Genomic DNA, 13,601 nt, shown 5'->3' on the forward strand with positions numbered 1-13,601 from the left:
GGCTGCATTTCTGGCTTCCCACAGCTCTCTGGCTTTCCCAGGCATAAGCCCCACTGGCTTTCAAAGCCACATGTTATGGTAGCTAGACAAACACACACACACACACAGAGATGGATGGATGTGTGTGTGTGTGTATGCACAGTTACACATGCATAGATAGATAAATATGTAGATAGATAGCTTGGGATTATTTGTGATAGGGCATGTGATAAAACATGTAAGTAAAAATATTTAACACATTTTGAGCACATGTTAAGCATACAACCACCACTACTATTGTAATTAATAGATCAAGTGATCTTTCCCAATGATTGTGTTTTCCTGCCCTGGATTCTGATACCCATTTAGCATCAGCGGTTTGTTTGTTTGTTTGTTTGTTTTCTCTTTAGGGCCACACCCATGGCATGTGGAAGTTCCCAGGCTAGGGGCCGAATAGGAGTTAGAGCTGCTGGCTTACATCACAGCCACAGCAACATCAGATCTGAGCTGTGTCTGCAACAGACAGCACGGCTCACAGCAAGGCTGGATCCTTGACCCACTGAGTGAGTCTGGGTATGGAATCGGCATCCTCATGGATACTAGTTGGGTTCATTTTCGCAGAGCCACGTCAGGAACTCCAGGGGTTTAGAGGCTATGGTCTCGCCTTCTTGCCCAGTTACATCTCTTTGTCCACCTCCTTTCTAGCTTTCCTGCCTTGTCCTTAATCCAGCTCAATACCAAAGGGCTTACCTGCCCTGAACCTACTGCTGTTTCATGCTCGGGGCTCTTGGTACCTGCTATTCCATCCACCAAAATGCCCCCTGCCCACTTTGTGCCCCTGGCCCTGGCTCATGCCCCCCCTTCTCTGGGGAAGCCCTCCTGGGTCCTCTTTGGCGGTGCCCATTGGGGTCCCCTCTGCTTCTTAGCCTGTCACGCCTCCCGTTTATGTTTATCCAGAAACATCATATAGTTCATCATTTTTCACCCGTTGAAAGGAAGCAACTGCGTAGAATGACTCTGCCCCAACTCCGCTGTACGCACGCAGGGTGACTCCCCTCTCCTGGGACCTGCAGTGGTTCCTAGACGGGCAGTGGGACGGCGCGGGGCCAAGGAGTGGGGAGACCTGGGTGCCCGTGCAGGTCCTGCCCCTCATTTGCTGTGGGTCTTAGGGCCCCCGCTTTCCCTTTCGGCGAGAACGGCCCCTCCCTCCTCTGAGTCTTTGTCTCACCCTCTTCATGGACAAGGAGAACCCATACCCTCTCCTCAGGAAAGCTTCTTGGAGAGAACACAGCTCTAACATTTCTGGATCGTCTAAGGCGCCTCGGGGATAAGACAACATAACACAGAGATGCTTGTAAGACGTTTATTCTACAGACCCCGGCAGATCCCCCAGCCCGCTCTCCTGGGAGGCAGCCGCCTGGTGGCGGGGGAGGGCGGTGCAGAGACAAAAGCTTCCCTTAAGATCAGACTACGGTTAGCCTCCTTGAGGAGAAAAAACGGTTTGCTGCAATGGGTATCACCGCCTGATCCTGAGGGCAGATACCTAGTTGACGGATAATATCAACCGTGGCTGTTATTACCATGCTTTCTGAAAGAGACAGAGGATGGCACCCGTGTTAGCGTTCCTTCCCTTTCGAACCTGGGCTGGGTCCCTACATACACTCCACCTCTTCTTTCCTCTGTGCCCTTCTGCCGCTCCTCCCTGAGGCTCTGACCTAGATCTGGAGACATACTTCTCTCTCTCTCTCTTTTTGTCTTTTTAGGGCGGCACACACGGCATATGGAAGTTCTCAGGCTAGGGGTCGAATCGAAGCTGCAGCTGCTGGTCTACACCACAGTCACAGCAACATGGGATCCGAGCAGCGTCTGCGACCTGCACCACAGCTCACGGCAATGCCGGATCCCTGACCAAGTGAGCGAGGCCAGGGACTGAACCTGCATCTTCATGGATACTAGCTGGGTTCATTACCGCTGAGCCACAGTGGGAACTCCTGCGAGTTCCTCTCCCTGGTGGGTGTTTCTCTACTTGGATGACTCCTATACTTACTGTTGTTGGTCTGGAAGTCCCAGAAGAACTTTCTCGGGTAGTCGTCACAGAGGCAGCTGGTATATTTATAGTTAAAACCACCATCAATCAAAATGTCGCTCGTGAGGTAAGATGCAATCTGGGGAGAGAGGATAGATTTAGTCTGGGGATGGAAAAAAGAGAGAAAGTCGTCTCAGAAAGGGTTAAAAGAGAAGGGACAGGAGGGGGATCTCCTTAGTGGGTGAAAAGCAGCAGGGGGCACAAGGAGGCCACTTTCGTATTATTATTTGAGGGGCTTTAGTCTAGATCAGGTTAAGGTTCTGGTGTTGTCACTGCAGTAGCTTGGGTTGCTGCTGTGATGCAGATCTGATCCCTGGCCCGGGAACTTCTACGTGCTGTGGGTGCATGCGGGGGAGGGGGGGGAGAGCAAAGGAAAAAACAAGTCCAGGTCAGAAGATTTTCTGTCCTCATGTTCTCCAATTCCTGCTTTAGCCGAGTGGGCCTAAAGAGGAAGCAGTGTGGGAGGAAGGAGGTAAGCGAATTCATGAGGCCAGGAGAACCCGTTCTAGGGCGGCCGTTCATCTAGGGAGCAGGCTTGCCTTGGTGCCCGGCCAGGGCTGGCAGGAGATGGCCTTGGTCACAGCCTAGCGTGGAAGACAGTGCCAGGCCATACTGCCAGACTCTCACCAAGCCCCAGCAATGCTCCTCTCCAGCTCTGTGACTCTTGGTCATTAGTGACCTTTGGGAATCAAGGTGCCATCTCTCACTCCTGCTTTCCTCAGGGGTGAAAGGAAAACAATTACCCCCTAAATCTAGCTCTTAGATAAACTAGTGAGAGCTTGAAGATAGATTTCCTTTTTCCTTCTTCAACCTGACAGTACTTTACAATGTACAGTATAGCACAGAGGTGATTCAGGGGAATCGGGAAGCTTTCGTCTAGTGTGTTCAGCATAGGAGTTTTACTCTGGGGTCCATAAGCCCAGAGGGGTCTGTGGATAGAGTCCAGTGAGTCTGTGAACTCAGATGGAAGAAATGATATCTTTATACTTTTGACTAAGCTCTCACTGAAATGGAGCATTCCTTCTGTGACGGAGGTCATCAGTGGCCCACGGTGGCAATAGCAGCGTGTGTGATCTTATGAAGAGAAACGTGTTTGTGTCACATTACAGATATAGAGCTCTTGAAATACTGAGGCCCATCTCCTGAAGCTTGCTCAGCTAATTGGCAGTTCTGCACTGCATAGCCCATCAGCCCCAAAGACTGAATTCAAATTCACTAGAATTTTGCTCAGACTACTTTGGAGATCCTGGGGTTTCTACAGAGAAGTTCAACATTGCCTTGTTTACATTTTAATTACTTTTACAACAATGTATTGTCATGAATCAGAATTTTCAATACTTGAATAAGCAAAACAGAAAAAAAATCAGAATCCACCGACGTCCAGCACAAAGGATGTGATTCATTGTCAAAGACCAGTGCAGAATTGAAGGCTCTTATTCAAGCTAAACAACAGTAGCCATCACATAGCTAATCTTTATAAAATAAAATTTGTTTGTATTTTAAATGTATTGATTTTTTTAGCTAATATGTCCATAAAGAAACATGTACGTGTGTATAAATATATCACCAGTTTTTAAAACTAATTTTATCACTGTTCTTTGATAATGGTGATTTTCCTATGTACCCAATGCATTTTATTTACATATTTAAAAGCAATTTTCTGGAGTTTCCATCATGGCTTAGTGGTTAACGAAATCCGACTAGGAACCATGAGGTTGTGGGTTCGATCCCTGGCCTCACTCAGTGGGTTAAGGATCTGGCGTTGCCGTGAGCTGTGGTGTAGGCCGGCAGCTACAGCTCCAATTAGACCCCTAACCCCTAGCCCCTAGCCTGGGAACCTCCACATGCCACGGATGCAGCCCTAGAAAAGACAAAAATACAAACAAATAAATAAATAAATAAAAAGAAAACCAGTTTTCTGATAAGGGTTCTGTAGACTTCAAGAGACAGCAAAATGGTCGAGACCACAAATGTTTAAGCACTTTGTTTGACCTTGAGGTTTTCTTCGATCTTCAGTAATTTTATGACCTTCATATTCAAATACACACTTGCAGGTATCATCTATTCTAATTTTATATTTGTGATTCTAATATGTCACTTGCATAAACATTATAAGTGATAGAAAATGAAGATTAGGTGCTAGAAGCATCACACATATAAAAAATTATATTTTCCTAAAGTGTTAAAAATATGAAGATGATTTTTATAGCTAAATTTATTTTTCATTGGAAGCTACAAATAAAAATTGGTTAATCAGAACTTAAAAATTTCCCATCAGTTCTTTCTAATTTGCAATATCATTTATTCTGTGTAGTTCCTTGTTCTTGTACCTGGGTAGGTTTTAAAATGATCACTTTATTATACAAGCCTTGTTCTTAAAACAGTCTTATTAGTCACAGCAGTGCAAAATTATACCACATATCACTTTGTTGATTAAACACATTTTTTTACCCTTGTCACTGTCTCAGGGATGGCAAGGGACTTTGTTATCTATCACCACCAGAAGCTACCGTTATCACAGAACTTTGACGCCCACATTCTCATTCCTTTTTCCAGCTATGCCTGTGGTAAAAACACAACATTAAAAAATGATTCCGCCTCCCTCCCAGCCCAAATTAACACACGCGGTTCATGTTCTCAGACTGTATACAGAAAAATGTACAAAGCAGCAGTTTATTCTTTGTTCAGTGATGAGAAGGCCTTCTCTTATAAGTGTGGGGCGTCTCTAGAATGTAGGTTAATGAACAGCAATCCTTAGGCTCCTAATTTTGTTTTCTTTTTAGTCATGGGACTTAAATCTAGTTAGATTTGGGAAACTCATGCCCCGTAGCAAGATATGTGCGCTTCCTGAGAACGTGGTGGGGTAGGCGCGTGGGTCTTGGCCCTGGAACAGAGGTGGCCAACCATGGTCTGGGACGACACCCACGGGGACTGTGGGTGAGGCGGAAGAGTTTCTATGGGTTCAACCTGCCCAAGTCCTTCTCCGGGTGGCCCAGAGCAGTCAGACGAGAGGGAGTCTCCCTTATGCAGGGTTTCGTCTAGGATTCTTCCTCCTAGCCCCGCCCGCCACAACTGCTGCAGTGGGAGAGAGGGGGCAGGAGAACGTGGTTTCCTTCTCAGAGAGGGGAGGCTGGAGCAAGCGTCACCCTCAGCCTCTGACGACAGGGGAACGAGCAGAGGAAGAGCCAGAAGAAAGCGGACTGCTCAGGCTTCTGGAAGAGGAGTCAGGCCCTGCGCTTCGTCCGCACGGGTCTTGTCTCCCCGACCTGCTCAGCCTACTGCATGGGGTTGTCCTTCTTCCTTCTGAGAATCCCCTTTTCACTCGTCATCGCACCTAATCCTTCCCAGGGCTTTGGAGGAACTCTTACTGATCCTCGTCCAGGTCTTACATGTTTCCCTCTTCTCTGTCTTGGCTGTGTTTTCTCACTACCCCTTCCTTCTGTCTCCTCCTTTCTATACTTCTCTGGATTAGGGCTCCTTTAGCTGTAAAATTAAAATAGGCATCTGCCCTGAGCTCTCATGATTCGTTTTTTTTTTTGTTTGTTTGTTTGTTTTTTTTCTGTAGGCTACACCCGTGGCATGTGGAAGTTCCCAGGCCAGGGATCCAACCCTTGGCTCGGCAGTGACCTGAGCCATGGCAGTGACAATGCAGGATCCTTAACCCACTGAGCCACCAGGGAACACCTCCCATGATTCTTTTGAGGCTCAAGTAGCATCTATAAGAATTGTAAGCATGAGGATTAGGATTCGTTATATGATTCATCCTATAAGCAATAGCACAATGAGAGCTTAATCTAACTGTATTCATAATTCATTTTCTCAAGTTGGGTCTACTTACCACCACACATTCTCTCAGTTGTGTTGCAACATCGAGTGTCACCGTGACCTCTTCACCTGCTGTTGCTGTTAGTGGTACTTGCAAGTTCAGCATTATCGGCTTTCAACTGGTTTTGGGGATAGAGAAGCAGAGCAGAGGTCAGAGATCAGTCCATAAGTGAGAGGGGTTGCCACGAGCAGGGCACAGAGAAGAGAGAATGCGCAGGGGAAGGAGATGGGGGAGCTGGACCAATTGCTGAGCATCATCATCTCCTGAGAACTTTTGATATGGGGTTGTTTGGGACAGATTCATTTTGCTTAATAAATCAACTTGGATTCTTTATTTTAAAACTGAGCATCTTTCCTTCCATCGGTAGGAATTTATATAATTATATAATTAATGTATATGATTTAATATATATATAAATTCAGCAAAGAATAAAAGTACAGTACCATATGTCATTTCCTAGTAAACCCTTACGGGTCCTGCTGATTGTCCACTGAGCAGGAGGGCTCAAGTCATCAGTAGTAGGAAATTTCATATCGGCAGAGTCACAACAAATCATAAACATCTCAATGCACCAGAGGAGTCTGTAAGATCATTCTTGAAGATGCTCCTTTTCTGGTTCCTAGTGGAGCCTAGGAACTTGTGTTTGTTTAGCTCTGTATGGATGAGGACACATGGCCATGTTTGGGAACTTTAAACCTCCTTACATTCAGGCCACACATCACACTCTGGACAGGAAGTGGAGACGGAGTAGTCAGTATTCCTCTTTGGGTTGAGGACCAGGAGAGCTATTATTTTCCTCAGAAACACCTGGCTAAACTCTTTTGGGTCTAACAGGAGAAAATTCAGTTTTTTCGCTTTTCCTGTGGTAAAATGCCTCAGATTTCCAAGAGATTCCATGTCTCATGCCAGTTGCTTCAGTGCTCAGTGCACAGAACAGGGGTGTGAAGACTTAAGTGTCTTCAAAATGCATCCCCTGTGTCAATGAATTTAGGATCGATAGGGCGACCAGCTTAGCTAGAGCGACTGATTGTCCCAGTTTGCCCCAGTGTGAGGAGCTTTTTGGGCTGAGGGACCGTCACGGCTAAAACCAAGGAAATCCGTGGCCGATGGGGGCGGCAGGTCACCCAAATGAGCACAGGTTATTTCAAAAACTTGCAGCTGAGTGGCACATTTATCTGCATCTGTCCCCACTCGGTGCTTTTTGAGACAGTTGCCTCAGTGATACCACCGTGTCCAACCCTGAGTGGTTTCTTTCAGGACAGAACATCTGATACAGAGGGTATGTCTACTGCAGAGGATACCCCCAGGACCATAACCCAGAAACCCAGCATTCCAAACCCCCTTCCTATTGAGAAAACTCCCTAGATTTCCCTGGTGGTCCTGCTCCTCAGACCCTGGCTCATTTACTACTTCATCTTGCCTGCCCCAGTTTTCCTGCTTCTGGCGAACATGTACTCACAATGGCTTCTAAACCTGTGCTCCCAGGTCTCAGTGTTTGTGGGGCGAGTGGTCCTTGTCTTCACCTTTGGGCTTCTCGGGAAGAATGTCTAAGCTTCTGGGTGAGTGAAGCCTCAGGCCATGGGCCCAAGGATCAGTAACCATGGCCTCTAATCCTTCCCTCAGTTCTGCCAAAGCTCCCCAAAGTATTGTTGGAACTCATGCACCTGCTAACGTCTTCTAGGAGGGAAGCCTTGAAAAGGTGAAGTTTCCCGAGCAGAAGCCTAACAAAGGTGTTAACTATGGACAGGATGTGCATCAGAGCTTTAGAGAAAGACTGGTTGTTACTTGCAGCCTTATGTACACAGGGGCCTTACTTCCATGGGCAACCTAGAAGCATCCAGTGGAAATGCGAGGGAAATTGATTAATAGGACTTGGCATGGGGTTCAAGAGAACTCCGGGGACTAGAGTTCTGGGATGCTGACCACCGTTTTTCAGGAAGGGACATGTAAATGTCTAGGCTAGGAGTGGAGCCCGCCCCCAAAGGGTTTTGTGGGAAGAGGAGAAAGGCTTGGCTCACGTGTCTTCCACTTCTTCCTGAGCTTTGTTGGTCCCAAGCTGCAGGCAGAGAATCAGGAGCAGGGCAGCGGGGCTGGCCCTGAGCAGGAGGTAGAGTGAATGCATTCTGGAGGAGACAGACAGTGGCGTCCCCGAGAGAAATGGCTGCTCCCAGGAGCTCAGCACACTCTTTATATGCACATCCAGGAAGCAGGAGAGCTGCCAAGTTGATCCATCAGGCCACCACCCTTCCAGCTCATGATCTTTTCCTTATTTGTTTTTCTATGGAAAAAGTCAACCTTCAGCTAGAGTGTTAGAGTCTGGGAGAGGAGTTCTATTATCCTTCCTCATTTTCTCAGTATCAGAGTTTTTGGCCATCCTACTCTATGTAGCCTTATCTTCAAATCCCTGCTCTCCTCATCTCTGGAGCCAGAGAACCCTGCTATGGTAGTGGACTTCAGATCACAGCCCTAGGACATAGTTGCTTGATCCCTTTATAGGAAGTTCAAGAGACATGTTCAAATAATTTCTTGGACAGCTAGGGTGATCCACCAGTCATGGCTGCTCTGGGCGATGGAAAAGTGAGGCCAGAGCACTGGGTGACATGGAGATGTTTGTGATTCTTGAGTCCTTCTTAACTTCAGGATAATAATAATGTCCAACAGATGCCCAAGATCTCCCGTTACCCTGGAGTCCTCAGTGTAGGCAGTATTTTAACTCTAGACAATTCCTGCCCATAGCTGGCATCCCCAAGTCATACATGTTGGCACTGAAGAATCTACTTATTTCACTATTGACGTGGCCCCTTTCTTACACTTAGCTTCCAGCACAAGATCCCTCCCCACAATGGGAAAGATTCTCTCTGTGAGAAGAGACCCCATACAGTGTTCAGGAGATTTTCCTGGCCCTGGAATGAGAGGGAGACTGACTCCGGCTGACCCTGGCATTGTGATATTTTAATTTCCTCAATTAAATCTATCCCTTAATCTATGATGTATGACATTGTGGAATTTTTTCCTATCCTTTACATGACAGATGGAAGATTCTTTCTGGTGTGAATGTAAAAATCAGGGTTGTGGGAATTACCTATGTGAATTTCTGTAGCTAGAATTCAGAATTAAAGTCTAGATGTATGCCTCTGTTTCTGATGTATCTTTATAAATTGCTCTGCCTGCTTATTCCTGTGAACTTGACATTAGTCCTGTCATTCCTTGCTTATAATCTCAGCCCTTATTATGATCACAAGTTTTCTTCTTTTTTTTCTGTTCCATGTACTCAAGAACAATGCTTTCATTCCATCTCACCCTGGTCATGGTGGCCCTCCTAAGTAAACATTCTCCAGCATTGTAATTTTCTTTACTCCTGCTCCTTCTCTTACTTACATGAATGATTTTCATCAGATGGACATGCTAGCTGATTTCAGTTGAGAAGTTATGGCAGAAGAATCGTGAAAGTGTCCATGTGGGAAAATCCAGAAAGACCTCTTGGCTGAGGTGTAACTCCCTTTGAAGGCCTAGCCCCATCGTTGAGGACATACCTTTGGCATTTTCTCAGCAAGGCAGTGCTCCAAAAGGGGCAGATGACAGTGAGTTGAGAGACTTTTTTGACTCTATGTCCTCCCATAGGCCCGCAGGAAACTGAAATATTCAGAACCTGTAGTGCAGATGACAAGTCCTATGTACTAGGCAGGGCATGGCTAGTTTGATGGTTTACTTTGTATGTCAGCTTGACTGGATCATGGTACCTGGTTTTGGTTAAATACAAGTCTAGATGTGGGGGTATTTTTAAATCAATAGGCATTGAATAGAGCTGATTACCCTCCCTAATGTGGGCGGATCTCATCCAATCAGATGAAAGCCTTAAGAGAAAGGACTAAGGCCCCCCAAGGAAGAGGAAATTCTGCCTCCAGAATGCCTTCAGCCTTGATCAACAGCATCAACTCTTCCTTGAGTCTTTGGTGTGCTGGCCTGCGCTGCAGATTTCGAATTGGTCAGTCTCTACAATTACATGAGTCAAATCCTTAAAAAAACAAAACAAAAACAACCCCCCCCCACCCTATTGGTTCTAATATAGCTGGTGTTTGAAAATGGACAGTAAATGTTGAAAGGTTTGTATTTCATATTGGTTAAAAGTATATTTGAAACCTTGGGGTGAAATTAGTTTCTAAACCCATGATATAGCAGGCATTTCAGGTGGAAAGGACTGCTAAGGAGTGGAGGAAAATATACCACTTAGGTATGTATGCCGAACTCTCAGTGCCATGTTGCTGGGCTTTATGGTGTTTCAGTATTACTTTATTATGTGGTGAAGTCCTGGCATATTAGATGGATTGTGGTCTATTGAGCATAACTTTGGAAGGCACTACATAATGATATTTACCCCATTTTAGTTTAAAAATTATTATTTTTTAAAGCAATGGTCACATATTGGTAAAGGATATCACGGAAAAGGGTGACCATGAAATAGTGGAACATGGTGAGGATGACTTAAGAGCCAGTATGAATGACTATAATTTGTTTGTTTGTTTTTGTCTTTAGGGCCACACCCATGGCATATGGAGGTTCCCAGGCGAGGAGTCAAACCACAGTTGTAGCTGCCGGCCTACACTACAGCCATAGGAATGTGGGATCTGAGCCACGTCTGCGACCTAAACCACAGCTCACGGCAACGCTGGATCCTTAACCCGCTGAGCAAGGCCAGGGATCCAACTCTCATTCTCATGGATACACTCGGGTTTGTTAACCACTGACCCACGACAGGAACTGCTGAATGACAGTAATACGTCTTTCACTCCATCATGTATGTTTGAGTCTAGGACTCCTGGGTATGTTATACTGATGTGAATGTTTGTAGACATTGGTTAAATCTGATTTAAGCAGCATTGGATCCTTTTTTTATTTTTTTTTATTTTTTATTTGGTTTTTAGGGCTGCACCTGGGGCATATGGAGGTTCCCAGGCTAGGGATCTAATTGGAGCTACAGCTGCTGGCCTACACCACAGCCACAGCAATGCGGGATCCGAGCCTCATCTGCGACCTACACCACAGCTCATGGCAATGCTGGATCCTTAACCCACTGAGCGAGGCCAGGGATTGAACCCGCAACCTCATGGTTCCTGGTTGGATTTGTTTCCGCTGCTCCATGATGAGAACTCCAGCAAAGGATACTTATTCGAGAAAGTGGTGGAGTTTGACAGTCATTGGGCCAATTAATCACCACAACATAGTTTCCCCACCTGCTACCCAACCGCATCGAAGATCTGGATGAAGATGAACAGTTTCAGGCACGCCTTGCAGCAGTGCGCTTTCTTGTGCATTTTCACTGGATTTAGCTTAAAATCAGGAACCAGGCAAATACATCAGGCAAAAATCCATGTGTCCCATGTCTGTTCCATAGCTGACACAGAGGTGTCAGCATTCATGGGACTGAATATATCTCAAAAGATGCATATTTCAGAACCTAAAGTAGCTGCTGCAGTGCTGTAGGTGATATGTATGAATGTTTTCAAAATGTTATTTATGTTAAAACTTCAAGGATAATACCCTCTTCTTCTCCATGTTATTGATCGGAAAACCAGTCTAGCAGGTGTGGCTCCTGAAGGGAAGAAATGAAACCACATTGTCATGTCCCAGACCAGGGGTCAATCTGGAGCTGCAACTGGGGCCTACGCCGCAGCCATAGCAACACCGGACCTGAGCTGCATCTGTGACCTACATGGCAGCTGGTGGCAATGCCAGATCCTTAACCCGCTGAATGAGGCCAGGGATGAAACTGACATCCTTACAGAGACCACAGCAGGTCACAGTGGGAAATCCCATGGTGGAGCCAACTTCGGATCCAGGTTTGGGGGAATCTGAAAGTTTTATTTTATGGTTTTGAGAACCACTGTCAGAAATAGATGACAAACTTACAAATAAGAAATAAAGCTACAGAATCCTGGAGGAGACACTAAGTGAGGGGCCTAAGTCTTCACATTATTAACTTTATTGTGAATACATCCTTTTTTGGGGGGGGGCACAGGTGTGGCATATGAAAGTTCACAGGCTGGGGGTTGAATTGGAACTGCAGTGGCTGGCCTACCACAGCCACAGCCACATGGGATCCAAGCTGTGTCTGCGAACTATACCACAGTTCACGGCAATGCCAGATCCTTAACCCACTGAGTGGAGCCAGGGATTGAATCTGCGTCCTCATGGATATGCTAGTTCCATGGTTCTTTCTATGAGTTCATTTCCATAGCTAGTTCCATGGGTTCATTTCCACTAAATGACAATGGGAACTCTGACTGTGAATATATCTTTGGATGGAGGTAGAATTTGAACACAGGCTATCTGGTTCTAGAACCTGAGTTTTTAATGGTTCCACTGCCTCTTAGTGAGTGTAAGACCCCGGTGTGTCCTCCCAAATACTAATGGAGAGGCCTACAGTGGAGAGAGGCAAGGCCTACTCTAAGCATCTGTTTTGCCTCTGTCACTGACCATTTTAGGGTGTTTCCCCATTAAGTTGATGGGAACAATCTCAGCATTCATTCTTTCTTCTATGCATTCATCTCTCCATCCATGATCCTCCCAGTGCTTAGAGATAATCCACTCTACAAATATTGGTTCAGCAGCTATGATTACAGAGAGGGTTTGGGTTACGAGTGCGCAAAGATGAATATGACGGAGAGTAGTGGGGGCAAAATCACAATAGCAAATGCAATGGACTGTGATTGGCATTGCAATAATAGTTTCTGTTTATTGAGGACTATTAAGTGTTTTTTAGGGTTAACCTCAATGGAGCTGGCTACCTTGGGACCTGTTTCTGTCTGTCCATATGTATTTTTAAAAGCATGCAAACAAATAAATACACCTGAAAACAGTAAAATACAAATTTGGTGGAAAAGTTTTGAATAATATCATAGATCTTTATAGTAATTGTTTTTTTAGGGGAGATGGAAGATTTTTATACATTATATTCCACAAACACCTTTCTTCCCTGACCCCAACATTTCTCGTATTTGCAGCTAGACATCTTCCCTTGTCTCTGTCACCTATGTGATTCTTCCCCATTTTCATCCCCTTTTAATACACCAAATACTTTTGACGTGTGACCCTCCCACTGTGAAAGACCTCAGAAGGAGAGCTCCATTCTTTTTGTCTCCTTTTCTCATGAGAATTGCAGACCCTAGAATGACTGTGCATAGCTTTTTCAAATACCAAAAGCAATAGTAAGAATAAACACATACTGAGCTCTTACTGTAAGTCAGACTCTATTCTAATGGCCTAACATATTAATTCACCCATTCCATTAATATTCGTATAATTTAGGCATTATCCCATTTTATGGATGAGGACTGTAAGGTCTGGAGAGATAAAGTAACTTGATAAAGTTTGCAGTTAGTTGGGGTTCAAAATTAAATTGTATGATACCAGAGTCTAAGTCCATAAGGACATTTACTTTCCCTTAATGTAACAACATTTCACTTGAGGAAAGGAAATGTGACAGAGGTTCAATAACTTGTTCAAGTCATACAGCCAACAAATAAAAAAGGTGACATTCAAAAGCAGATAGTAGCAAACCCAGAACTGGTAAGAATGTCTCTTTATATTGCCTCTTAATGAATAAGAGCATAAGTGAAACAGAACATGCACAAAGGGCATTTAACTCATACCGAGGAGATAATGAAGTACCAGAGAGGGTTACATCCAAATTCAGTTTTGAAGCATTGCAGT

General features: G+C 45.2%; 1 protein-coding gene across 1 annotated transcript; it reads right to left on the reverse strand.

Annotated features, from left to right (window-relative positions):
• On the reverse strand, nucleotides 1,327-8,073 carry PIP (prolactin induced protein). Its single transcript, XM_005673107.3, is given in 4 exon segments — nucleotides 1,327-1,567; nucleotides 2,027-2,144; nucleotides 5,904-6,009; nucleotides 7,910-8,073. Coding segments are annotated over 4 exon segments (453 nt in total). The 5' UTR covers nucleotides 8,014-8,073; the 3' UTR covers nucleotides 1,327-1,442.

Source organism: Sus scrofa, chromosome 18 (genome assembly GCF_000003025.6).
Source record: "Sus scrofa isolate TJ Tabasco breed Duroc chromosome 18, Sscrofa11.1, whole genome shotgun sequence".
Classification (NCBI taxonomy): domain Eukaryota; kingdom Metazoa; phylum Chordata; class Mammalia; order Artiodactyla; family Suidae; genus Sus; species Sus scrofa.